The 26672-nt window shown below is 40.1% G+C and overlaps 1 protein-coding gene across 2 annotated transcripts in view; it reads right to left on the bottom strand.

Annotated features, from left to right (window-relative positions):
* The window catches only part of SMG1 (SMG1 nonsense mediated mRNA decay associated PI3K related kinase), a 117850-nt gene that overhangs the window by 76219 nt on the left and 14959 nt on the right, over positions 1–26672 (bottom strand). For both annotated transcript variants that reach the window (XM_084642090.1, XM_084642089.1), the window contains exons 2-6: positions 21638–21801; positions 16475–16630; positions 9121–9257; positions 3767–3825; positions 789–1002 (exon numbers count right to left, since the gene is read on the bottom strand). In XM_084642090.1, coding sequence (XP_084498216.1) covers positions 789–1002; positions 3767–3825; positions 9121–9257; positions 16475–16630; positions 21638–21801 — 730 coding nt within the window. The remainder of the gene's footprint in view (positions 1–788; positions 1003–3766; positions 3826–9120; positions 9258–16474; positions 16631–21637; positions 21802–26672) is intronic.

The raw sequence follows: 26672 nt of genomic DNA, 5'->3' as shown, positions 1-26672 counted from the left end.
AGCTATACTAGCAAAAGAACATTTCCATCTAGGGCAGTTTGCCAACATAACTCTACCAGTAGATCTATACCGGAAAACCCTTTTAAGCGTAGGCAGGTCTCCCAACCAAAAACAACCCAGGGAACTGATGAAATCATGAATACTCACAAGAACAAAACGGGATGAAGAGTAAAAAGGTACAAATTAAAATACAAGGCAAATACAAGCTAGTGCTCTGGTGGACCTTCCAGCCACCTGGCTTATTTTAAATATTTCACAGCCCTCATACTGGACAGGTGATATTTCAGATGTCCCTGTGACTGAAAATAATTTTTCAAGGGGAGGGAGGGTCTGGCAAGTTCTGCTGCCAAGTCTTCCAGTTTAATCAAGTAAAAAGGTGGAAAAAAATGCTATAATAACCAAGAGCAGGCAGCAAGGTCACAAGAAGTGAGATAAAATAGTAGTTTTAGTTCTAAAATACTTACAGACTAGATATTAACCAAAACAGAATAAAGAAGGACATTTCACGCATCCTTACTATATAAAGATTTTTCAAACTATAATCCAGACATCAAATTCAAATCACATTTTTAAAGGAAAAGTAAACTTAAATCTCATAAAATATTAAACTTTTCTATTCCATATGTAAAATGTGTTTTTCCACAGGGTTATGTATCTCTATTATTCTAACACCCTGACTGCTTACTCTTCATGTCTTCATTTTAGTAAAAGCAATGATTTGATTCAAGCTGTGCATCAATAAAATACCAGAAAAGCAATAATGCCCCAATTTTAACTTTTATTCTTACCTGCATTACAGATGAAAAGGCTTTCTTTTCTCCCACAGTCTCTAGTGCTTTGTAGGTTGCACACAAGTAAAGAAGTTTAACTTCATCTTTAGTGGATGAGCTAAATTTGCTAAAAATCCATTTAAAGATCTTCTCAGCCTCGTAGCTCAAAGAAGCACAAAGAAGGCCAAGACAGCAAGCTCCCTCTTGTCTCAGTTCCTGAAGCAATTTGCTACTGTATTTATACAAAAAAAATTAATTTAAGCTTTCAGAAGGTAAAAGCAGTTAGACCTTTTTACACAGTGAACAAGTACAAGAACAGAAAAAATCTTGAACATATTCAGTAAAAAAGTTTGCACAAGCAATCATTTCTAATGCAAAAAAGGCATGTATATATGAAGCTATTGTATTCCTTCCACTAAATAGCTGCACCAGCCATTTAGATCAGTTATGTAAAAATGAACAATAAGAAATGGATTTCCACTAAACAAGTCTATATAAATATGGAAATACTACAGTTAGATTGGCAAAACTATTTTAGACCTGCCATCTGATGAACAAATCTCCTCAAGTAAACAGACAGCTGACTTGAGATACAAGAATACATAGTAGAGATAAAGTTCAGGGCCTGGCTACCTCAGACACCACCTCTCTCCCATGCTCCACTTGCAACAGATTCTATCTACTCAGGTGTTCTTCTGGCAACCCTACAAAATGACCTCATTGTGGCCTATGGCAATGCACTCTTAATGGGAGACCCTCTGGAACTCACTCCCTCTCACACTACATGAAAACTTATGTCTGGCCACTTTCTAGAAACCATGTAAAACAGTTTTCATTTAGCTTTTAGTTGGACGGTGTTTCTTCGCTTGTATGAAGTTTGTCTATTGGCCAATGGGGGAGGCTTAAAAAAATACTAATTTATTTTTATATGCAACATTTAATATTAATTTTATTTTAATTTAAGTTATAGCACATAGGTACCAAGGTTGCATTTGGCATAAAATTTCTGTAATCTGTATGCTCCTATAATTAGATATTCAAATGAATGAAACTTGGGTTCTCTCGCTTCCAACCCCCCAAAGATAACTTACTTCCTTTACATTATAATAAAGCTCCAGTATTCTAGGTATAAAATTTAAAAACTTGAAGAGTCCAACTATTTAATTCAGCCAGCAGAAAACACAGCAAAATAAAACTGACAGATTCAGAAGCTACTGTCGTGAAATTGAACTTTCAGGTTAAGTTAAAAAAATGCCAATGCTTAATGTCTGAATTATTTTCATTATTTAGGAACCTAGGAATTACGTACAATACCAGATCAAATCAACAGTCTGTGTAGATCAGTATCCTGTTTAGCAGTTGCACTAGATATTTCAGAGAAGGGTGCAAAAAACCCCATAGCAGACAATGAGGGAATAACCTGCTCACAAAAGAAGCTTCCTTCTAACCCCTGTCACTTAGTGGGTTTGCTTATGCCCATACACACACACTCACACCCCTTCTAAAAAGGTATTTTGAGTCTAATGCAATTATGGATGTTCTTATTTACCCATACAAACGGATCACTCTCTTTTGAGTCCTACTTAAATTCTTAGCCCCAATGATTTCTAGTTGCACTTAGTTCCAGAGGCTAGTTATGTAAAATTCTAGTTGTGTAAAATTTTACTTCCTTGTAACCATATCTAATGTCCCCTTCATGTATAGCGACAGAGACAAGAGGGGATTTGGTTGTCTGCAGAAATTTTAGAAAAAAGCTACTATATAAACAAAGGAATAGGAAACTATTATGGAGAGATGCAAATTGCAGATGGATATAATATGAAAGAGTTGTTGAAAAATAAGCTCAAGTTAATTTTTTTTATTTTATAAAATTTGTTCATGAAAGATCTCCTGAATTTGAAACAAAAAAAATGTCAACTGAAGAATTATTTTAATATCTGAACAGGGATATTAGTGACTTTTACTAAACAGTGGTCAGCTCAATACACATCGTGAAACAGGACCAGTAGCTTTGTGAAAGTATCCTTGGCAACTTGTAAGGATTAGGAAGTTGATTGTAATGTAGTACATATGGTGTATCATGTTGGATAAAAGCCAAGAGAGGCTTTCTGCTGCAATGACCACCAAATAAAAGTTTGTCAAAATACCTATGGCTACTAATGAGCATTTATACTTAATCTTACATACTAATCTACATTTTAAGTATACCAATTGAGAATAAACAAGTGTCAATGATGTTAAGAAAAGGAGTACTTGTGGCACCTTGGAGACTAACCAATTTATTTGAGCATAAGCTTTCGTGAGCTACAGCTCACTTCAACGGCTGTAGCTCACGAAAGCTTATGCTCAGATAAATTGGTTAGTCTCCAAGGTGCCACAAGTACTCCTTTTCTTTTTGTGAATACAGACTAACACGGCTGCTACTCTGAAACCTGTCAATGATGTTATACAACCTTTCAGTTACAGGGATAACAACAAACAACAATCACGTTTCTACATTAAAATTCTGTCCATGTTCTTGTTAAAAGTAGCATCTAAGATTTGAAAAAAAAGTAAACACCTCAGAAATATAAGGTGTGTGTCATTTTTGCACTTCAGCAATGTGGGTGGCATTTTCTGACATGCCTGAGAGTTGGAACCCCAACTCCCTTAAGCATTTTTTAAAATCCCACCCTACTTATATAGCTTGTCATGCCTATGAAGTATTACTGCATAGACAGTTGGAGAAAAATGTCTTTTTGCACTGTGTTTACTTTGTGAAACTGACTCTACATACTTCCAACAGTCAGTTTCACCTTTGCTGTTAACACAGGAGCAGAAAAGCACTTAAAAATGTTTAAAAGGACTTTTTATTTTAAGTCAGGGCACAATATTTGAAAAGGTGCTCTATAAGAAAATAGACATTTTAGAAATTAGTCAATTTGAAAACATTCAAGTGAACAGTGTCCCTTTAAAACTTTTGGACTGCTTCGTTTTTCTAGCTTATTGCAGCTTACCTTTCGTTAAGCACATCATGTATGGCAGTCAGGATATTATCCAGTTGTTTAACTAGTACCTGCAATAGTTAAAGGATATACACTTAAAACTGTCACAATTGCTACTGCAATTTAGACCCTTCCTACACTCACATTAAAACATTATTAGCAACAGTGGACTACTATTAGATCTTCGCTGGACCTCATACACAGCTATGAATTATTTTAAATAGATTTGTAATATTGTGCTACAGATTATGTTTCATACCTATCTGCACTGGCTAGAAAAGCTTACTAACATACTGCAATTAAGCCTAAACGTAGTTCTCACTAATACTGTTGCATCACAAACATGAAGAGAGCCTTATCTCCAGTACAGTAGAACTTTAGAGTTACAAACACCAGAATTACAAATTGCCCAATCAACCAGACACCTCATTTGGAACCGGAAGTATGCAATCAGGCAGCAGAAGAGACACAAAAAACCCCAAAAACACAATACAATATTGTGTTAAATGTAAACAACTTAAAAAAAAAAAAGCAGAATTTTTCTTCTGCATAGTAAAGTTTCAAAGCTGTATTAAGTCAATGTTTAGTTGTAAACTTTTAAAAGAACCACCATAATGTTTTGTTCAGAGTTACGAACATGTCGAACCTCCATTCCCAAGGTGTTCGTAACTCTGAGATTCTACTGTCGTGTCTTCTACGGGTACACAATTTTATGCTGACCATCAGGTATATCAGCAGAATAACCCTTTAATTGATTAATTAAGGCTGGGGGGTATTTATTAAAAAAAATAAAAAATAAAAAAAAAAGCATGTTTTGTTAGGTGACCCTAACTTTGGAAAACAGTAACATCTCTTATTCTGCAAAGGAAATTATTGCTGAAGCTAGAGCAATAGTTACTTGCACGGTATATACACTGCAATGCATGGTCAAACAAAAATACATCAACTGCAATAGCGTTAGGCACGATAACAAAAAACATGACATGTTTAAAAACTAATACGCCTACTTTTATGGTTTTTTTATTTATAAAACAGGTTTACCTTCTAACGTGCTTGGGGGAAAAAGTGTGTGGTCACTTCAAAAATCTGACATTCTGATCAATGCTGATCCATTTCAGAAAACAATGGCAAAATGAGAGGGACTGCGTGCTCGACTCCCTCAGAATACCATGGTGTCATTATAAAACAAGTTGGGGAACCTTTGCTTCTGGGAAAGGAAGTATGAAAAGGCACAGGATACCATGGAACAAGGAAGGGAAAGACTTATGCAGGCTTTGCAAGACAGAATGCAAAAACGGTGGTGGCATCTAGTGCAGGGGTGGGCAAACTATGGCCCGGGGGCCGCGTCCGAGCCTTCAGACATTTTAATCTGGCCCTCGAGCTCCTGCCATGGAGCGGGGTCAGGGGCTTGCTCTATGCAGCTCTGCTCCGCACACGGCCCCTGCCCCTTCCCCAAGCGCCACCCCTACAGCTCCTATTGGCCAACAAACAGGGCCAATGGGAGCTGCAGGGGCAGCGTCTGCGAACGGGGCAGCGTTCAGAGCCACCTGGCCACACCTCTGTGTAGGAGTCAGAGGGGGAACATGCCGCTTCCAGGAGCTGCTTGAGGTAAGCACTGCCTGGAGTCTGCACCCCGACCTCCTCCCATGCCCCAATCCTTTGCCCCAACCTGGATCCCACTCCTGCCCTTTGAACCCCTTGGTCCCACCCTCCTGCACCCCAGAGCCCACACCCCCAGCTGGAGCTCTCACCCCCTCCCACGCCCCAACCCCCAATATCGTGAGCATTCATGGCCCACCATACAATTTCCATACCCAGATGTGGCCCTTGGGCCAAAACGTTTGCCCACCCCTGACCTAGTGCCTACAGATATTATGGCTCACTAAAAATCTTTGTCTTGAGTAGGTTTTAAAGTTTTGGCTCAAGATTATGTCAAGAACATTATCTGCTCATAGCTAAAAATTTCAGTGATGAAAAGTGTACTTCCTGGAATGGTCTAAGTTAAAGAAAATATTTCCTTTAAAAATATATTAAAAGTTTGACACTGTGGAGAGGCTTTGACAATGTTCTGACAGGCCACGTGTGAGAAGTATGATACTTACTGTTCTAATTGTTTGTGGGTCTACCCTAAAACTTCCTTCACTGTTGAGTTAAGGACAAGTTTGATGGGCATTAGCACTGTGTTCTGAGAAATATATCTGCAAGTCTACTGTATCTTCCCTAGTGTTATGAAAAGTCTAAATTAAAAAGATTATGAAAAACTGAGGTTGGATTGAGGATGGAGAAGGGCAGGGGAAGAGGTTGACTAATAAATAGTGAGAGCCTGAGCCAAGATCCTACAAGTAAAATGAAATGAGATGAAGAGATTTTTAGCAAGTCCTCATATTTTCAGCTAGGCTAACCCTTAATTTTGAAGTCCTGCTTTCATGCTAGCAAACTAAAATGATGACAGTGCTCTCAACTGTCCCATTTTGAGGAGTCTTAACTTCTCCCACATTAAAACACACACACACACACACACACTTATACTCCACCCCAAAATAAACAACATGAAATGCTCACAGATGCCCATCAGTATTTTTTTCTGAGCATATGTGTGAAAAATCCCAAGGCCACTGGAGAGCTTGACAGTTACAACTAAGCCTAAAACATGTAAGATCCACAAGGGGTGGGAGGGCAACAGGCCTATGTTAGATTCCAAAAAGATGCTTATAAATACATTTGAACTAAAATTCACATGTAAAAGTAGTCTGACCTCCCAGCTACTTATGCTTAATTTTTATTCCAATCAGCATCAGATAAGACTTTTTATGAGTAGTGGGTTCCTTCAGAAGTTTTAACAGCATTGTGGCTATGAAAAGCATAAAACAGGCATGCACTTCACTGGGAGTATTCTTATGCCTTTATTTATTTTTTTAAAGACATATATATAATAGCTCCTCTCATATGCCTGATAGACCGTAGGAATCCTTAATGGAATATGCATTTCCTCGTTTTTAATAATCAAGACCAAACAAGATTTATTCAATAAAAGAAGATACTCAATATGATGCAGAAATCAACACCACACTGATTTTCAGAAGGAAAAACTTTACAGTTACTGTAAAATAAGCTAAAGGAGAGTAACTGATGTAGGTCTCATTTGCATGAGAAAAGTGCACTGGTTTAAACTTTAAGAGGGAAAAACATTTATATGATTTTCAAAAGAAGCCTCTGATGTTGATAGCAAGACTGTTGAACTCAGCACCAATTGCTGCAGAACAGGAGATTCATAAATATCCCATGTAGCTATTTTACCTGCATAGATTCATTCTCTCGCCAACAAGTAAATACTGGCAAATTTGCTCTTTGTTTCTCACACCTCAGGTCTATAATACCAAACCTTTGTAAATTGCAGAATGGGATTAGAAGACTCTTATTGTGTCTAACAGTGATTCAGAGGAGGCAAAACACTTTCTTCCAGAACAAGGAAGCCCTAACCACCAGAATGTCTTTGAGAGGTATACTGTCTACTGAATCAAGGCTGCCTTCTCCAAGAAACAGTAATATTTCTGTTGTGGCCAGACTGGATGCCTTCATGGTAGCAAATTTGTATTTAGAGGAGACAAATGCAATGTCTTCTCTGTTTCAGTTCATTTTTAAAATACTAGATGGGCTCACAAAGCTTTGACTTCCAACTTGCAAACTGGACTTGTGCCCCTTATGGTAGCTGACCTAAAATAATCAACACAGACAATATCTGAACTCAGTCTATTGCTAAGATATCAATTAACAATTGCAGCACAGTCTCATGGTAAAGGCCTGCAGCCAGAGTTTCATCATAAGGACTGCCTTCCACGCCCTCTCGCAGCCGAAGTCACTCAACAGGCAACCCTGCCTCAATTTCCCCCCTTCAAGGGGCTCCTTAAATAACACCCCTTCTCCTAGGATCTAATTTATTGGCATGAAAGGCAAAACTATCCTCAGTCCTGGGACTTCTTTTCTCCCCCCAGCTCTTTCCTGTCTTGGCAAGCCACTCTCAGCCTCACCTGGCTGAAGTCTCTCTTTTCCCATGGAATCTGCTCTCCCTGGTCCTCAGCCTTGTTCTCTGTCTTCCAGGCCCAAACCCTTCTGCCTGGACAAAGGTCTCGTGTGCACAACAACTCTTCTACAGTCTCTGTCACAGCTTCCTCTGGTTCTCTCTCCTTGAGCATCCCCTCTCTCTGCAGGTTCCTGCTGCTCTTATAGGGAACTAACCTGATCCCTGCAAAGGTGTGCCTACTTCCCTAAGATTAGCTGGCCCCAGGCCTCTCACCTTTAAAAGGTGCAAGCTATCCTGTTACACAGGATCAAGGGTGAAGTCAGTCAGAGGGCTGCAGTGGAACTAAAGCTATTTTGCCATAATCTTTCCTATTTGGGCAAAGATAGTAAGATGGCTATAGCAAAATTAACTCCATGTGGAGCCCTCTTATGACCTTGCCCCTTTTAACTGGCTTTAAGTCTGGTTTGCAACACAGAGACTGCCCTTTAATCATTAACTATCAATCCAATCCTGGTAATGGACAGGATTCAGATTTATTATATTATACAGTTAACGATGAGATTTTGCTAACTTGACAGCGATCCCTGGAAGGAGTAGTAGGTTCATGCTTCAGTGGTTCTATTTTGCCCTTCAGAGAGATCTGAGAGGTTGGTGTTAAGCAAATGTTCGTTTTTGTGAAATAATCTATCACGCAGGTTTCACAGGATTCTAATCTATCACCCGTCCCTGTTCAACAGCTGGGAAACTACTGGTGAGACAATGATATTTGCATCAAGCTAGCTCATAATTGAAATGGGGATGGGGTGCTTCTGGTTCCCCAAGTACCATTGTAGGAAGCTCTTCCCTCCCCCCATCTGTATTTTCTAGAAAATTGTATTTCCCTCAGCTGCGAACCTTGCCACAGTAATCCATGATTTATATAAGTATTCAATTTTTAATAAAAATATTCAAGTTAATTATTATTTTGAATACAAGAAAATCATTTCAATTCAAGTAAAAATGCACTTAAATCATCAAGAAAATATTTCCAGGAGCAGTCAGAAGAAAAAGAACAGACTGACTGCTGTACAATGGATGTCGTATTTACATCTTGGGCTCACACGTATTTTGTGGTTTTGCTTTGAGGCAAATGTCTTAAGTAATCAAGCTATAAATCATTTCCTGAACGCTACAGAAAGGGCACATGGCCCAGAAATGTTTACCCTTTAAAAAAAAAACAAAAAAAAAAAACAAGTGCATTAACCCAGCCTACACTTCAGTAGTCAAACATTTAGAAAATTGATTTAGAAAACGAACATATTATACATTTTAATGATACATGGAACTGCATGTTAACATTACTAACCAGTTTGTTTTCTGGTTGCTGAATAAATTCTTTCAATTGCTTTACAGTAGCCAGTCTTCGGTCTCTGTCGTCTTCCCGAGTAATTCTCCGAAGAAGATTTGACAGTCGAGACTCGTCAGAATAAGACAACGATCGCTCTGAAAAATATTTTTTTCTCTATAATGGTGTATGAGTATTTACTAAGCAAGCTGAACTTAAATTCATGGGTATATTTTAATAGCATAGCCATTTCTTGAGAAAAAACAAAACCCAGTTTTATTTTTGTCTTTACCTTAGCCTCAAATTAAAAAAATGAAATAGAAAAATGGGTTCAGATACCTGAAAATTTCTTCTCTTTAGCAAATAGTACACACTCTATAATGTCTCTTTGGTCTCCTTGTTGCTCTTAGGCAGAACAAAACCTGTGGTTACAGCATTAGGCTAACCCTGCCTGTTGAAGAGCAATAACTTCAAAACTGAAATAAATTTAATTTTATGATGGATTAACAATAAGAACAGGTTAACTGTTTTGAACAGCTCTGTTTTCCTGCCTCTGCAGCAGGGTCTTCTACTTATAAAACAAAACAGAATACCTTTACTGTAATTATGTCTCCACTTCTTATAGGATCCTATTCTCCCTAACTATTAACAGAAAGGAAGTTTTCAGGGGAATATAAAACTTTCCTAATCTCCAGTATATTCAGGCCCAAAGATCTTAAAATGAAATCTTAGCAGCTGATGTCCCAAGCAGGAGAGATTTTAACTGGAATGAAACAACACATTTTCAGAAATTCAGAACAGTAGAACACAGATTTGACAATCATTTTTATTAGTATTCATAAAGAAACAAAAAAATACAAAAAGTAAACAATTTACAGCTTGTATGTTACCAAATACCACCCATTTCACAGGCTATTCAATAAAATTATGCAATTTTACAGCTTGTCAAAGATGCAAGACTAGACAATACAAAAATAAAATACTGCACAGAGACAACATGTTAGGATTGAGGTAACAATAAAAATACACACAAATAGCCAAAAAAGGGAAGGCGAGATCTGGGGAGATGAAAGGAGAGGAAAAAAAGCAGAGGAGTCAGATAGAATGGAAGTCTGTATTCCTTGAGCTGTCTGCATTCTTTATCCAAGTGTATCAAGAAACAGGGTCCAAATTTCTTCCAATTCATATAAGTGCTCTCAATATTGGTAAGATATTCTTTCTTTTGCTGCTCACTCAGACAGGTCCGAATACTATTGCTCTATTCCGAGCATAAGCCTACTCCTTCATTTTTTGTAAAATCATGAGCTTCATAATCATGGCAACCCTCAAGAATCAAAGTCTTGTGGTGGAGTTAAACCAAGCATAGTAGGTACATAACCTAGGAAATAATTTTAAACTGAGATCTGGTTGAAGAAGCGTATCACTTGTGTCCACCTCTTTCCACAACTGCCTGGCTGTTCGACAGTCCCATAGCATGCAGAAGGGTTCCTTTTTCTCTATTACAGCACCAACTTACATCAGAGGACAAAGCCCTCATCTTGCAAAACCTCCGTGGAGTCCAATACATTTTGAATAGAATCTTTTGCTGTGTCAGGCATAGCCTGAGATCCACAGAAGCATTTGTAACATTCTGTAATATGCTCTGCTACTGAGATTCTTTTAAGGGCTGTGATAACTCACCTTCATATGCTTACACAAAGAACTCCAGACTAAAGCATATATAAAGCATATATAGCAGACATGGACTTGGGGAGTTTATGAGGCATTTCCAAGGTTTCCTGTCACTCTGGGGCCTCTAGCAGGCCTAGGGCATCCACACCAAACTGAAAGATTAGGAACTGTTTTTGTTTTAAGTACTGACACTCCACCGAGGGTGGCAGGTCATGTTGTTTTAATGTTAGAAGAGAGACAAATACAGAATTTTTTATCTGTAAAATAGGCATCATACTTATTTCTTCCATCCTCTCTGTCTTGTTTAAGACTCCAAGATCTTCTGGGCAGGGACTGTTTATAATATATGTGTATGTACAGAGCAAATGGGGCTATGATCTCAGTCGGGGCTTCTTTTGTGCCACAGTAATATAAAATAAATGTAAGTTAACAAGTTACTACTACATGCAAACCTTTCCGTCCAAATGTTGTGTTGAGTATGGACTCCACTTAAGTTTTGTATTGTTTAGTGAATGAGTGATCAATTTACTACCTGATCAGTACCTTCATTTGAGATGTACCATTCCATGGTCCACAAGGTAATTACTGATAGGCGAGTTGGAGCCCTATATAAGATGACAGGTTTCAGAGGGGTAGCCATGTTAGTCTGTATCAGCAAAAACAACGAGAAGTCCTTGTGGTACCTTAGAGACTAACAAATTTGTTTGGGCATAAGCTTTCATGGGCTAGAACCCACTTCATCAGATGCATGGAGTGAAAATACAGGAACAGGTATAAATACATGAAAGGATGGGGGTTGCTTTACCAAGTGTGAGGTCAATCTAACGAGATAAATCTATTAACAGCAGGATACCAAGGGAGGAAAAATAACTTTTGAGGTGGTAAGAGAGTGGCCCATTACAGACAGTTGACTCCATGCATCTGATGAAGTGGGTTCTAGCCCACGAAAGCTTATGTTCAAATACATTTGTTAGTCTCTAAGGTGCCACAAGGATTCCTCGTTGTTTTTGCTAAATAAGATGGTAACCTACTAGCTTCAGGAATCTTGATGACTCTGCAGTTGTCTAAAATTTGTCAGATTTATTTTACACAGAGAGAATCTTACCAAATGACATCAGAACTACTCCAGAACTATGAAAAGTTTGGTTTACTTCAGAAATAGAATCTATGTTTGGTACCTGTTTGTCTAAGTAGAACAAACATAAGTGAGTTTCCCCTGAGATCCCTCACTGCAAATCAGGTCATGAGAAGGTGAAAAGACTCTGATAAATAAAATGTACAGTGAAACCTAAATCAATTTTCAGTAAATATTTTTAATATCAGATAGAAGAACTGAGGAAAATGAACTGCTCATCTATCAGAAGTAATAGAGAGTCTGCTTTAAGCTATATCTTAACATCTGGATGGATGGAAAATCGTAGTCATTACTATGAGAACAAACAAGGATAGAGGAAATATGCACTCCACATGGATTCATCTTTATCCATACCATAGTGATAAAAAATCCCGCACTTGTACAATCTTAATGAGAATTAGCAGTGATTTGTCCAACCTTGTTCTAGTGTTTGAATACCAACAGGCATACATAGACTTTATTCATAATTCTTTCTTTGATGAGAAAGGCATGTTAACACTGGGGAAAAGAGAATAATTAGATAACCTAAACAACCAGACAGCTAACTTCTATCTGGTAGGATCTTGATATGGCATTGATTCCTATGCTAGCAGATTCTTCCTGTGTGGAACAAACCGATTATTTCCGAGAGATTGTTGATCCCCAAATACATGGTATCCTACATCAGGTTTGCATGATAAGAAAGACTATTGCTCTTCTTCTTCTGATCTTCAGTGAGATCTCTGGTTCTGAAGAAAAAAGTAAACGTGGACAAGAGCTCCCTTGGTCCTAACTGAGAGTGGCTACTGCTCCATGTTTTAGTCTCGTGGGTAAAAATACAAAAAGAAGAATTGTAGTTTTGCTTGGATGCCCTTAGGTCTGAAAGCCAACCAATTTTACTACTAATACCAAGACAGGAAGTGGCAACTCCAATCCATAAAATTCATCCGTTCTTTACTTAGCCAGCCAACTGTGATGGTGTTCTCTTGAATGGGGGAGTTCAGATAGATAGTAGTTTTTCTTCCCCTGTTTAAAGGGGAATGTAGGGCTCCTTCTGGAAGACTGGTTGGCTAGATTTTCCCTGCTGTTTAAGACATATGGAGCATGAGAAAGATTACGGTTAGTCATCATTGACTACTAGATCAATGGTTTGAGACCATTGTGGATTGTCACTCTGTTCTGGTAAACTATTAATTGGTCATTTCACCCTAGGAGACCACACTCCTTGTACTATTCTGGTTGGGAAAGGTGCTTCCCAACCTTCCAGACAGGTCTTGATTGTTGTAGCTGCCCTGCCTGGTTTAAAAAAAAGGCATTTGAGAATCTGTTTCTCATCAGCCATTAGTTCAGAGTCTTAAAACTTTGAGGAAGATAGGTGATTGGGCATCTTTATGAAAAGGAAATGGCAAGGAAAACTTGACGCAGTCTAATGTACATCTTGTTTCTGGCCAGCATGTCTATACATCCCCAAAAGCTCAAAGAATTTCAAAAAGGCTTTTGGAGAACATGTTACTTCCTCATTGTAATTTCTTTCTTGGAACTGAGCACAATGTATTCAGCTGTACTATAGCCATGTAGACTGAATTCATTTTCCTTTTCTCTTGGCTTATCTGGAAGTCATGGTCTTAAGAAATGGGAAAGCACACCATATATCCAGTGAGGAGTGTTGAAGGAACCACAGTCAGCTCCTGGTGTTGCTAATGCAAGAGCTGGAATTTCTTCCATGAAATTCCCACTCTAGGAACTGGAATCCCTGCTACAAGAAGATCACTCTAATTTGAGAAGCCTTTGGCTGCTGGACTTATTTGGCAGCTGCTCTGCAAAGATTACCTGCCAATGTCCCATACATGGCTGAGCTACAGAGATAGGAGAGCAGGGTGTAAGGGCACTGTAATGACTCATCTGAAAACAGAAAATCACAAATCTCTGACCCACTGTGGAACGAAGGAGAGGAACAGGATGAGTAGTTTTGCTCAAAGTTTTCTTTTGCCTTGTCAGCCAGTTTCTGTAGCATTTGAGTTGCAGAGAAACAGGTCACCGGAGCCTTAGAGAGAAACTACTTTTCTGAAATGCACTCTGTACTAGTTATACTATAGTTAGGAATAAGAATATAAGTACTCTTTAGTAACTAATTTAGAAATGTCTTGAATAAGGCAGTGCTAAACTTGCGCAGAGGGATTTCTGTCACCAATTGCAGCTCTGGAGGTAGAGCAAACTGGCAGGCTCTTCAGTTTTAACTTGTAGATCTAAAGTTAACAGAAATAACTAAACCTGTAGTAATTAAATCTTCATCTCTTGACTTCCTGGTGTCTCATCTTGTGTGTCTATCCTTTTGTTTGTAATCTCTTCAGAGCAAGAACTGTACATTTATTTCTCAATTAAAATGCAGCTGTGCTGTTTTATATACAAAAAGAAACGACAATATGAAACTGCAAAAAGACAGTTTACTGGTTTAGATAGACGTACTTCATTTCTCCATGAAAAAGTCTTCCAGTTTATAATTCTGTTAAAAACAGCTTTCTTTCAATTTGATTAATAAATGAAATATTGACCTTTATTACATAATAAAATGTTGAGACTGCCACTTAGTTGAGCCTAAATCATATGCTGAAAACCAAGTCAGAAGGACAAAATGAACATGAAGTTGTGCAAAGCAAAGCGTTAAACACAGGACACCTGCAAAAGACTTTGTTTGCAAAATAGGGAAGTTTCTGCAACATGCTAATTACCCCTCATAGTAAGACAACCTCCATATTTAAACAACTGTAAAGAAACCACATTCAGATCATGGCAAACAAAGAAATTAAAAATAAAATCCTACCACAAAAAAATTATTCTATATTTCAAAGGATACACCAAGTTTTAACATAACTTGCTAAGAGATTACACCACCAATTAGTGAACTCTGCCCAATAAAAAGTTGCCCTCAAACTGTTGAGTCCAAAGACAGATGAAATATGAACAGATGTGTACTAGTCACAGATGGTTACTTTTAAATTTCATTTTTTAAAGACTGTAGTTTTTGCACTTTAAGAAGCAACTTAGAGCTGTGGCTTGCTCAAGAGAAACATACATACTATTAAGAATATTCTGCTAATACTGAAAAATATTCTCTCTTCTCACCCCTAAATTCTATTACTAGAGACATGAGACTTAAAACAGGGACAGCTATTAGTCATTCATCTACTTATGGCTCATCTGAAGAGATCAGAAAGGGCAGGACATTCTTGTTGTTAAGGAACTAGACTGGGACTCAGGAGGTCTAGGTTTAATTCCTGGCTCTGCCACAAAATCTCTATTTGAATAAGTCAGTCTGTATCCCCATTTTCTAATCTGTAAAATGGAGATAGTATTCTTCTCTCACAGCTTTTGTCTGTCTTGCCTAAAGTAGACTAAACTATCTGGGGCAAGGACTGTCCATTACTATTTGTTTATAAATTGCGTAGCACAGTCAATTTTGGTGGAGGCCTTTAGGAACCACTAATTACACCTCTACCCCGCTATAACGCGGTCCTCGGGAGCCTAAAAGTCTTACTGTCTTATAGGTGAGACCGTGTTATATCGGGGTAGGGAGAGGAAAACCAAGCTCCCCGTCCCAGCTCATCTCCGCTCCGCCTCCTCCCCTGAGCCCACCGCCGCTGCTCCGCTCCTCCTCTTCCTCCCAGGCTTGCTGCGCCAATCAGCTATTTGGTGCGGGAAGTCTGGAAAGAAGGTGGGAGAGAAGCAGAGCGGCGGCAGCGGGTTCAGGGGAAGAGGCAGAGGCGGAGCACAGGTGATCTGGGGCTGGAAGAGGTTCCTCTGCGCCCCCCCGCCCCAGCTCACCTTCGTTCTACCCCCTCCCACAAGTGCGCCGCAGCTCCTCTTCTCCCCTTCCCAGGCTTGCCGCGTCAATCGCGGCAAGCCTGGGAAGGGGGAGAAGCGGAGCTGTAGCGCACTCATGGGAGGGGGCGGAGCGGAGGTGAACTGGGATGGGGGAGCCGCAGCAAGTAAGGGGGGGGAGCGGGGAGGCTCAGAGGAACCACTTGTGGTAACATGAATTCTGATATCACAAGGTAAAACAGCCCTGCTCCCCGGAGCGCTGCTTTACCGCGTTATATCCGAATTCATGTTATATCGGACCACATTATATCGGAGTAGAGGTGTAATTATAACGATCAGCTGTTGTTGGACTAAGTAACACAACTGTAGTTAGTGTTTATAACTTCATTTAGTCATAAAACAAATCCTATTTTCATGCAAACACTGTTCAAATTAAACCATCATAAAAATAAGGCTGAAAATCTGTTCAACTTCACATAGGAAGTCTCTGATGTAGTGGGAGCAGAGCCCATGACTGATTCCCATCTTGCTCTTATCACTAAGTAGACCACGCTCCTCACTTTAGAAGATAAACTGAGCTGTCAAATTAGAGAGTCATATTTTCATGTTCTCTTTTTCCCATGTAACAATATAGCCAAAACATTTGTTTTTAAATTGTGTATTTTTCCCCAAATACTTTTAATCTGCAGTCAACCTACCTTTGGAAGTTTACAATTTTACACTTCAAAATAATTTACTGTTATTCTTCCTGTAAACACATAGCATTCTTACCCTGTGATTTCCTCATGTCTTTTGTGGCTAAAGCACGATTTCCATGCTGAACACTGGTAAAATCAGGGTTGGTCACATTGTTAACTCTCAGCTCTTGCCCCACCGACTTCCGACCATAAGTATTTTCCCCAGATCCTCCATTGACATTGTAGCCACCTGGGAAAAAATTGGTTTGAAATCAGAACGTTATTGCATTGTCTATTTAGTACTGCGTTATACCAATGTAATAAAGTGTTTAAATAATTAAAAGGCTTCCAGTTTTAATTATAAAAAAATTGAATTTGTTATTTGGCTTGATTTTAGACTTTCATATGCAAAAGTGCTTTGCTAGGTCCTTTGAGTTTCTGGGTCACTTGTTCAGACTAAATTAAAGGGACACTATCAAACTGAAATTAGAGTTAAAAAAAATCGAAGTTCAATTTTCAAAATAATACATATGTTTGAGTTTTTTAAAATCCCTTAAAAAGATTAAGGGTGTTATTTATGCTTAGAGAGGTCTTCTGGGTGGGCTTGAGTGTAAACAGGCTTAGGGCCCACCCATCCTCTGTGCACTTACCCACCTGTTCCTTGCTGCCTGCTTATTTCCAGTTCCAGACCTGCTGCTGCTATTAACAGGTAAACATTATCTTGTACACTCTGGGAAATGGTGAAAAAACACTGAGAGGAAGTTCTCCAGTTTCAGTCATAAAGATGTTAGGGGTTATTTGTAGCAATAGCCAGTAAAAAAAATTCCAGGTAGAAATACTTAAAAGGGACATTGTCAATTTGAAAAATTGCATGTGTCAACGAATATCCTCACTCACACATGGTGTACTAACAAATCTATTATTTGGAAAAACATTTTTAAATTTGGAACAGAGTCTATTCCAGGTGTTCTCAAATTGGGGGGTCATGACTCCTCAGGGGGTCACAAGGTAATGTGGGGATTGCGAGCCGTCAGCCTCCACCCCCAAACACCACTTCACATCCAGCATTTATAACAGTATTGAATATTTTTTTTAAGTATTTCTAATTTGTAAGGGAGGGCGGGGAGAGGGTCGGGTCGCATTCAGAAGCTTGCTGACCAATACAAAAAATTGAGAACCACTGGTCAACTCTAAGTGCACAACGTATACTTAAACTGGAAACACTTCCACTATCAGTTAAATAAAATTTAAAATGCTGTCACGGCCTTAAATTCTAAAAACCTTTCTGAACTAACATTTTTCCCTAATGGATCATGTTCCTTAAAAGCCTGCACATTTCCAGGCTATACAAGCCCTGGAAGTTAATTAGATACTGATTCACCATTGATCAGCCAACCCAGAAGAAAGGATGGTCTCTTGTGCATGACCCGCCCAATGCCCTGCAGCGCCTCCTCATGGTACTGCACAGCCCAGTGGTGTTCATACTGTCCTATGGTGACAGCCAAATGCCACTGCCATTCTGAAAGAACCAGTTCTCTGAGAATTGACATAGTGAATGGAAGAAACCTTCTGTTCCATCATGTCTCCTGCAGCACTTTGTGTGGGGGACTTTCCTCTGCCCATCTCTCCGCAGGATTGCCAATTTGTACAGGGTAAAGAATAGTCTATTGGGCCTTCACAATCCTTTGTCTGATTGGCAAGAACTCAATCTTGAAGCTCAGACATGGAAAGAAAATTTCAGGCCATGCAGGCAACCTTTTAACATTTCTTCCCTACCTGACCCCTCCAGTCAACCAGGGAAGAACTCATCTAGATTTTTTGACACAAGATCACCAATGGTCGATAGGCCCTCTCTCAGCAACACCACTTCCAGAAGCCAAACTGCCTCACAATATAAGGAAGATGAAAAACAAATATGACTATTACGCAGACCATCTTCCAGCAGCCATAGCAGTTGCTTGGAACAGGTATGTCTTTTAAAGCTGCAGGAATTAGGAAATTTAAAAACTGAAGTCCAAATGATGTTGAGATGCAGTGGACCCAAAGAGCAATTATAAAGCTTCTCTCCAAGAGCTGTGCATCTGAGATGTTAACGAAAATTTCACCATTCCCTCAGGACCCAACAAATTTCTGTACAGAGACCTATAACTTCCTTACTTTGAAACTATGTACAGTATATTATGTAATTAACTGGAAAATTATAGTAAAGGATAATCTTTTATTATGTATTTTTATTTGATCTACAACTTCTCTCTCTCATTTTTTTCAGTTCAAACAGAAAGAATATATGTCATCAAGGCTTTTTTGCCACAAGTAAAGCAACACTCCACTCTGGAGTTTCCTTGTTTGGTGAAGGCAGTTTTAAGAGAAATAACAGATGCAAAACCTGCAGATGTATCTCCACTGGATTTATGGCTCATTACAACAATCTGTAAACTACTACACCTCTTTTCTCCTACGACTCTAGAGATGTTAACAACTCACTTCACCTTGAATGGTCTCTTGCACCACAGGTTACTCCTTATCTGTCCCCCTCTTTTATTTAGCTGTGACACTGCATACCTTCCCCAGATCTGAATAAGAGCTGTGTATAAGCTTGAAAGTTGATCTCTTTCACCACTAAAAGTTGATCTAATAAGAAATATTACCTTGTCTGTCTAATATCCTGGGACCAACATGGCTACAACACTTCTTTTAATTGTTATGTTTATAATACATTTTATGGTTAAGTGACAGTATACCACAATAAAATTCAAGACTAAAAGCATGTAATTTAATTGAAAGTGACAGGTAACATCTGACTTCACACCAAACCAAAGCCACATTTAAATATCCACCTTCCAAAATATCCACTTTGTCATACAGATAAGGAGGAACGGGATATGACCGGGGGGGGGGAGGGAGGGAGGGAGTGTGGCACATGGAGCTGCTGGGGGTCATATAGACTGGGATTCAGAAGGGCTGGGGGGGAGGGGAGAGGAGACTGGAGCACCGGCACAGGAGCTAGTGGGGTGACAGTACTGATGCAGGGGTGAATGAGAATGGGGGTGCAGGGACACATGGGGGACAGGAGAAGAGGGGTGGCTGAGTGAAGGCGCCGGGACACAGATGACGGGGACAGATGTGCCTGACTGAATGGGAGAGGCTAGGGGCTGGCCAGGGTCTGCATGAGGGAGGCTCACTGACTCCCTTACACCCCCCCACTCCCAAAAAACCGTTCCATACATCTCCCACCCACACCCAACAACCCTCCAAGTTCACACCTAGGGTTCTTCCCAGCAATTATTTCCCTCTCCCTCAGCTCCTCTGTTACCCTGACTCCCCCAAACCTTTGCACTGCTTCTGAGGGGTGCAGGAAATATGCTCCTATACTGTAGTTTAAATGAATTATTTCTCAACGTTCTGTGTTAATATGCCTAGTAAGGAATCTATTTGTCAAAAAATATTTCCCGAATCTTTTTTGTCATCTGTATTGTTACAGACATACTTGCTGACCGGTATTTTGAAAGAAATTACCAAAATAATTGGCGCTCACATGATTATATTGTGTTATTCTGACAAATAAAATATGCAGAATTTTACAATATTGTCCATATAATTTTTAATATTTTGGTGCAAAATTCCACCAGGAGTAATTAAATATGTTAATATTACAGTGTTTTTCATTTTAGCAGAACCATGCAGACAACATTGTGTGCAATGGTGGAAATTTAGTATACAGGGGAATAGCTTGCTGCTGTGAAAGTTTGTGGAATGAACTTCCAGTACCCTCATAATCAAACGAAATGTTACCTGCCTACAACAGGGAGGAAAAGAGGAAATGTACTCTTCCCCTCCTTGCCAAACATCACCTCCTAGACTGTTGCTCAAGAGTGGTGTAACCTCTCAAATCTTGTTACAGGATTGAAACATTCCACCAATGGCAGTCCGATGATCACTACTGAGTCAAAATTGTGAATGAATAGAAACGATCCATTTGTGACAATTATCTGTCTACAGGCTATTAGCTTGACTATTTCTTGGACAGAACATAACTTATTCTGATCAGGTTAAATATACATGTACTAGTTCACACACAAGCAGCCACAAGTACCTGGACCTCTATAGGCAGACTCAGTGGAGAGAAGTCTGTAATGTAGACATACCCAAAAAATCACTAGTGCAAAGACCAGAGCAAAAAACAAAGCTAGACAGAAATATGGATTTCTTGTCATCATAAAATGCGAGTTCCTTTAGTGGATAAGATAAGAATGTGGAGGTATGTATCCTTTAAGTCCACTAGAATGAAATACTTCCCAAGCCTGATTACCAAAATCAGTGTGTTTGGTCATTTCCACAGTATAGACTTTCACAAAGAAAACTACAAAACTATGATTTTTCTGAACTTGCGGGAGGGGAGGTGGGGGGAATCATGGACTTTTCTAACTCAGACCCTTTCCTACTAGGGAATTTTTAGTGCACACAGCAGAGTCAATCCATGCTAGTTACTGCACAACACTGGTGGATTTTAGAATTCAAATTATTCTAGTGCACGTTGCTGTGCTGCGTAGACAAGCTGTTCGAATCTAGAGAACCTTCCCAATCAGAAAACAGCTATAAAGTTGAAGGAGACAAATGTCACTTTTTTATATAGATATAGGAACATACTTCATACTTTCTCCAAGCACCATGAAGTGTTTTATCTACCAACTTCATAATACTGTGGGACAAACAGATATCACACCAATTTTATAATAAAGGTAAGCTGAGGCAGAAAGAAGTTAAACAATTTGCTCAAGATTACAGCGAGCGGCAAAGTACAGACTAGATCCCAGAAGTAAATTCCAAATCCACTGCTAGGATCACTAGAAAAATAGTGATTCCCATAAGAGATCAGACCTACGGTCCATCTATTTCAGTAACCTACTGCCAACAGCAACCAGTACCAGGTATTTCAGAGGAAGGAGCCAGAAAGCCATAGCAGACAATTATGAAATAACAGAACCACAGCAAAGTTTCTTTCTAATCAGTCAATTAATACCTGTTTTTTTATTTTATATAATGCAACTCTGGATTTTCTCATTATCCATATCAAATGTCTAATATTTTTTGAATCTTGCTATGTTTTAGACTCAGTTATATCTTGTGGCAATCAGTTTCACAGATTAACTACGCTTTATGTAAAGACAATCCCTCTTATCAATTTTAAGTTTTCTGCCTTTCAGGGTTTTTTTGGATATCCCCTGGTGCTTTACACATGAAACAGAAATCCATATACCTTTTTCTTCATTCTGTATGTCAGTGTGGACTCTGATATCATCGTGTCTTTGTCGAGACACCACAGCTGAATTTGAGGGTTGTAATCCATAGGAGGCAGAGCTGCCCCGGTCTCTGGATGCAGGGTATTTTAAACTGTCTTGATCAGCTGATGCACTGTCAGATCTACAAAAAGAAAATTATTTTTATGTAAGAGTACACTAAAAGAGGGGTTCACATTTATGAACACAGCTCACATTTAAAAACAATCCAATAATCTTCTTAGAAAGAAAAATAAGACTACACTGTATACCCTAGCTACTTGTAGAAGAAGCAAGCACCTTAAACTTGTGCCTTGAATCAGAACTGAGTAAGCACAGTTACAGAACACAAAGGTAATGTGTTCTAGCGGGTCAATGCCCCACTGTAAGAACTACGGTCAAGTTCTCAGACTTGGATGGACTGCATGGAATGTCAGATCTTGATCAATTCGGCAAGAAAGAAGAGATGGACAAAAAGAGAAAAGCAGATTGAGCTCTCTGTCACACACCCACCCCAGCCAGGAACAAACACCATGTAGTTAACTGTGGAGGAACTAAGAACTGCTCCAAGGTAATTCCTCCCTGTAAGCAGACATATTGTTTGCGATGAGCTGCATAATACTGAGATGAGATTTAAAGGGAAAGTGACTGTGGAAGAATTAAACCTGCAAAGTAAGAACTGTTACCCTTTTCAAGGGTCAAGAAATTACAAATGACTTTTCAGGCAATTCCTTTGCAGAATGAAGTTTAATTTGTGATGTCCCAGAATTGGAGATTTTAAAAAACCAAATCATAATAAGACTATCACACTAATACGTCTCAAAATAATTATATAATAAGAATTTTTACCAAATATTTTCAGTACCTCTCAAGTATAATGCAAAAGTATAGCAGCAAGTTTAACGTTAGGAAGTTATTTAGCATACACAGGATAACTACAAAAAAAGAAACTGAGGAAAGACTATAAAGGTGCATTACTTTCATTAAGTGTGTTGGATATACTTTATGTCATGCTAAATAACTTTGGGGGGGAAGAGTGGGGGGAGTGACAAACCGAAACATCATTCATTTTCTCCCCATATATGTCAAGTGAATTTGACTTTGAATGCTGTAACTTCATTTAATATTCTGAAGTTATTGGTTTTGCATATCCAAGTCCAGTATCTTAAGTTAATTAAGACCAGACTCTTAAATGCTTCCTTATAAGTAGCATTGGAGGTTTTAGGTTAAATCAAGTGAAACTATAACCAACAAAAATGATTTTTATACAACACACTGAATGATACCTGAGTTTACATTGCTGAAAATTATTCACAGAGGGGGCTGTTCAGCAAGCCATAAAGATCTCCCATACTCATTATGAGCTTTTGTTTATATTTAATAATTCAAGAAAAAAATGATAGTCTAATTTTTCTACTCTTAAATATAAACCCCCCAAAAAATCAGAAGAGAAAATATGACAAATCCTCAATGGTCTTCCAATAAAAACGAAACAGGTCACTATGGTAAGAGTCAAGAGGCAAATTCAAAACAGTGGAATTAAATACACTTTGCAGGCAAAAAGGTTACCAAACAAAGAAATAGTAAGAGATTTATTTCTTCAACCATTTCTTAAAAGATGCCCTCAAAGATCAGCTTCCCAATCTACAAAACAGAATAACAGTCGAGGGTTAGTGCTTGTCAAGCACTTTGCAGGTGAAAAAACCACTAAAAATATTATTGGGGATTTAAAAAAAAAAACAACACATCTGTTTTCCTGAATTCCCCAATGCCCACCCCAAATTACAATTTTGTCCCCAGTCTACAGACTCAAGTAGCTAAGAGTCCCAATTAATACTTTCCTATTGCAACACAGACAGATGTCCCTTAGGCCCAAATCCTGATCCAACAGGGAAAGCCTGAACAAAAGACTTTGCTCATGAGAACTAACTGTGGGCTGTGAACATGCCCACACAACTGGACTACAGTCACTACTACAGCATATGGTATTAAGTAGCAAATGAAGCCCATTTTATGCCACATGTATCTGTATCATACTCCAACTCCACTTACATGGCCCTTGCACATTTTCTCCCTCCAGGGTAAACTGCAGAAATTTCTAGTTCACGCTCAGGGAGATGGAGAATGTCCCATATAGCGTGTCTGCTGTCTCAGCCACCCAATGCAACAGAGCAGCAGATTTTCACTTGCTTTGAGCTTAAACACCCAAAAGTTTCATAACAGTTGGCTCCTCTGATAACCATGACCTTCCAGTACAGTACACTGTACTATCTCGTACTGTCAAAATGGGTCGAATTTGGGGTAGCATGGACGCAATCAGACGGTACTGGCCTCTGGGAGCTATCCCAGAGTGCTCCATTGCGACCGCTCTGAACAGCACTCTCAACTCAGATGCACTGGCCACATAGACAGGAAAAGGCCCGCAAACTTTTGAATTTCATTCCTGTTTGACCAGCGAGGCAAGCGGCAGGTGAGTGCAGAGCTCATCAGCAGAGGTGACCATGATGGAGTCCCAGAATCGCAAAAGAGCTCCAGCATGGACCGAACGAACAGGAGGTACGGGATCTGATCACTGTACGGGGAGAGGAATCCATGCTAACAGAACTCTGTTCCAGTTTTCGAAATGCCAAAACATTTGTCAAAATCTCCCAGGCCATAACAGGGACCCGAAGCAGTGCCGCGTGAAACTTAAGGAGCTGAGGCAAGCCTACCAGAAAACCAGAGAGGCGAACAGCCGCTCCGGGTCAGAGCCCCAAACATGCCGCTTCTATGATGAGCTGCATGCCATTTTAGGGGGTTCAGCCACCACTACCCTAACCGTGTTGTTTGACTCCTTCAATGGAGATGGAGGCAACATGGAAGCAGGTTTTGGGGATGAGGAAGATGAAGATGAGGAGGCTGTAGACAGCTCACAGCAAGCAAGCGGAGAAACTGGTTTTCTCGACAGTCAGGAACTGTTTCTCACCCTGGACCTGGAGCCAGTACCCCCCGAACTCACCCAAGGCTGCCTCCTGGACCCACCAGGCAGAGAAGGGACCTCTGGTGAGTGTACCTTCTTAAATAGTATACATGGTTTAAAAGCAAGCGTGTTTAATGATTAATTTGCCCTGGCATTCGCGGCCAGTACAGCTACTGGAAAAGTCTGTTAATGTGTCTGGGGATGGAGCGGAAATCCTCCAGGGACATCTCCATAAAGCTCTCCGAGATGTACTCCCAAAGCCCTATCAAAAGGTTTCTGGGGAGGGCAGCCTTATTCCGTCCACCATGGTAGGACACTTTAGCACACCAGGCCAGTAGCACGTAGTCAGGAATCATTGCAGAACAAAGCATTGCAGCGTATGTTTGCTGGCATTCAAACAACATCCGTTCTTTATCTCTCTGTGTTATCCTCAGGAAAGTGATATCATTCATGGTCACCTGGTTGAAATAGGGTGCTTTTCTTAAGGGGACATTCAGAGGTGCCCGTTCCTGCTGGGCTGTTTGCTTGTGGCTGAACAGAAATGTTCCCCGCTGTTAGCCATGGAGAGGGGGGAGGGACTAGCCATTGGTGGGGGAAGGCAAAATGCAACCTTGTTAACAAAAGCACATGTGCTATGTATGTATGTTAACAGCAAGGTTTACCATGAAAAAGAGTGTACCCATTGTTCTAGAAAAGGTGTCTTTTTAAATACCACTGTCCCTTTTTTTCCCTCCACCAGCTGCATGTATTTCAAGGATCACAGGATCTTCTCCTTCCCAGACGCTAGCGAAGATCAGAAGGCGAAAAAAACCGCACTCGCAATGAAATGTTCTCTGACCTCCCATACTGACAGAGCACAGACGAATGCGTGGAGGCAGACAATGTCAGAGTGCAGGAAAGTACAAAATGACCGGGAGGAGAGGTGGTGGGCTGAAGAGAGGGCTGAAGCTGATAGGTGGCAGCAGTGTGATGAGAGGAGGCAGGATTCAGTGACGAGGCTGATGAAGGATCAAACTAATATGTTCCAACATATGGTTGAGCTGCAGGAAAGGCAGCAGGAGCACAGACCGCCGCTACAGCCCCTGTGCAACCAACCGCCCTCCTCCCCAAGTTCCATAGCCTCCTCACCCAGATGCCCAAGAACGTGGTGGGGGGGTCCCCCTCTGGCCACCCAGCCACTCCACCCCAGAGGATTGCCTAAGCAACAGAAGGCTGGCATTCAATAAGTTTTAAAGTGCTGTGTGGCCTTGTCCTTCCCTCCTCCACCACCCCACCCGCTGCTTCCCTCCTCCACCATCCCTTCCGAGCTACCTTGGCAGTTATCCCCCTATTTGTGTGATGAATTAACAAAGAACGCATGAATGTGAAGCAACAATGACTTTATTGCCTCTGCAAGTGTTGATTGAAGGGAGCAGGGAAGGGTGGTTAGCTTACAGGGAAGTAGAGTGAACCAAGGGGGGGTGGGTTCATCAAGGAGAAACAAACAGAACTTTCACACCATAGCCTGCCCAGTCATGAAACTGGTTTTCATAGCTTCTCTGATGTGTACCGCGCCCTCCTGTGCTCTTCTAACTGCCCTAGTGTCTGGCTGCGCGTAACCAGCGGCCAGGCGATTTGCCTCAACCTCCCACCCCGCCATAAACGTCTCCCCCTTACTCTCACAGATATTGTGGAGCACACAGCAAGCAGTAATAACTGTGGGAATATTGGTTTTGCTGAGGTCTAACCGAGTCAGTAAACTGCACCAGCGCGCTTTTAAACGTCCAAATGCACATTCTACCATCATTCTACACTTGCTCAGCCTGTAGTTGAACAGCTCCTGACTACTGTCCAGGCTGCCTGTGTATGGCTTCATGAGCCTTGGCATTAAGGGGTAAGCTGGGTTCCCAAGAATAACTATAGGCATTTCAACATCCCCAACGGTTATTTTCTGATCTGGGAAGAAAGCCCCTTCCTGCAGCTTTTGAAACAGACCAGAGTTCCTGAAGATGCCAGCGTCATGTACCTTTCCTGGCCATCCCACGCTGATGTTGGTGAAATGTCCTTTGTGATCCACC

Source organism: Lepidochelys olivacea (genome assembly GCF_965140295.1).
Source record: "Lepidochelys olivacea isolate rLepOli2 genome assembly, chromosome: 10".
Lineage (NCBI taxonomy): Eukaryota > Metazoa > Chordata > Testudines > Cheloniidae > Lepidochelys > Lepidochelys olivacea.
Note: the sequence above shows the minus strand (reverse complement) of the source record. Positions and strands in the feature narration are given on the sequence as shown.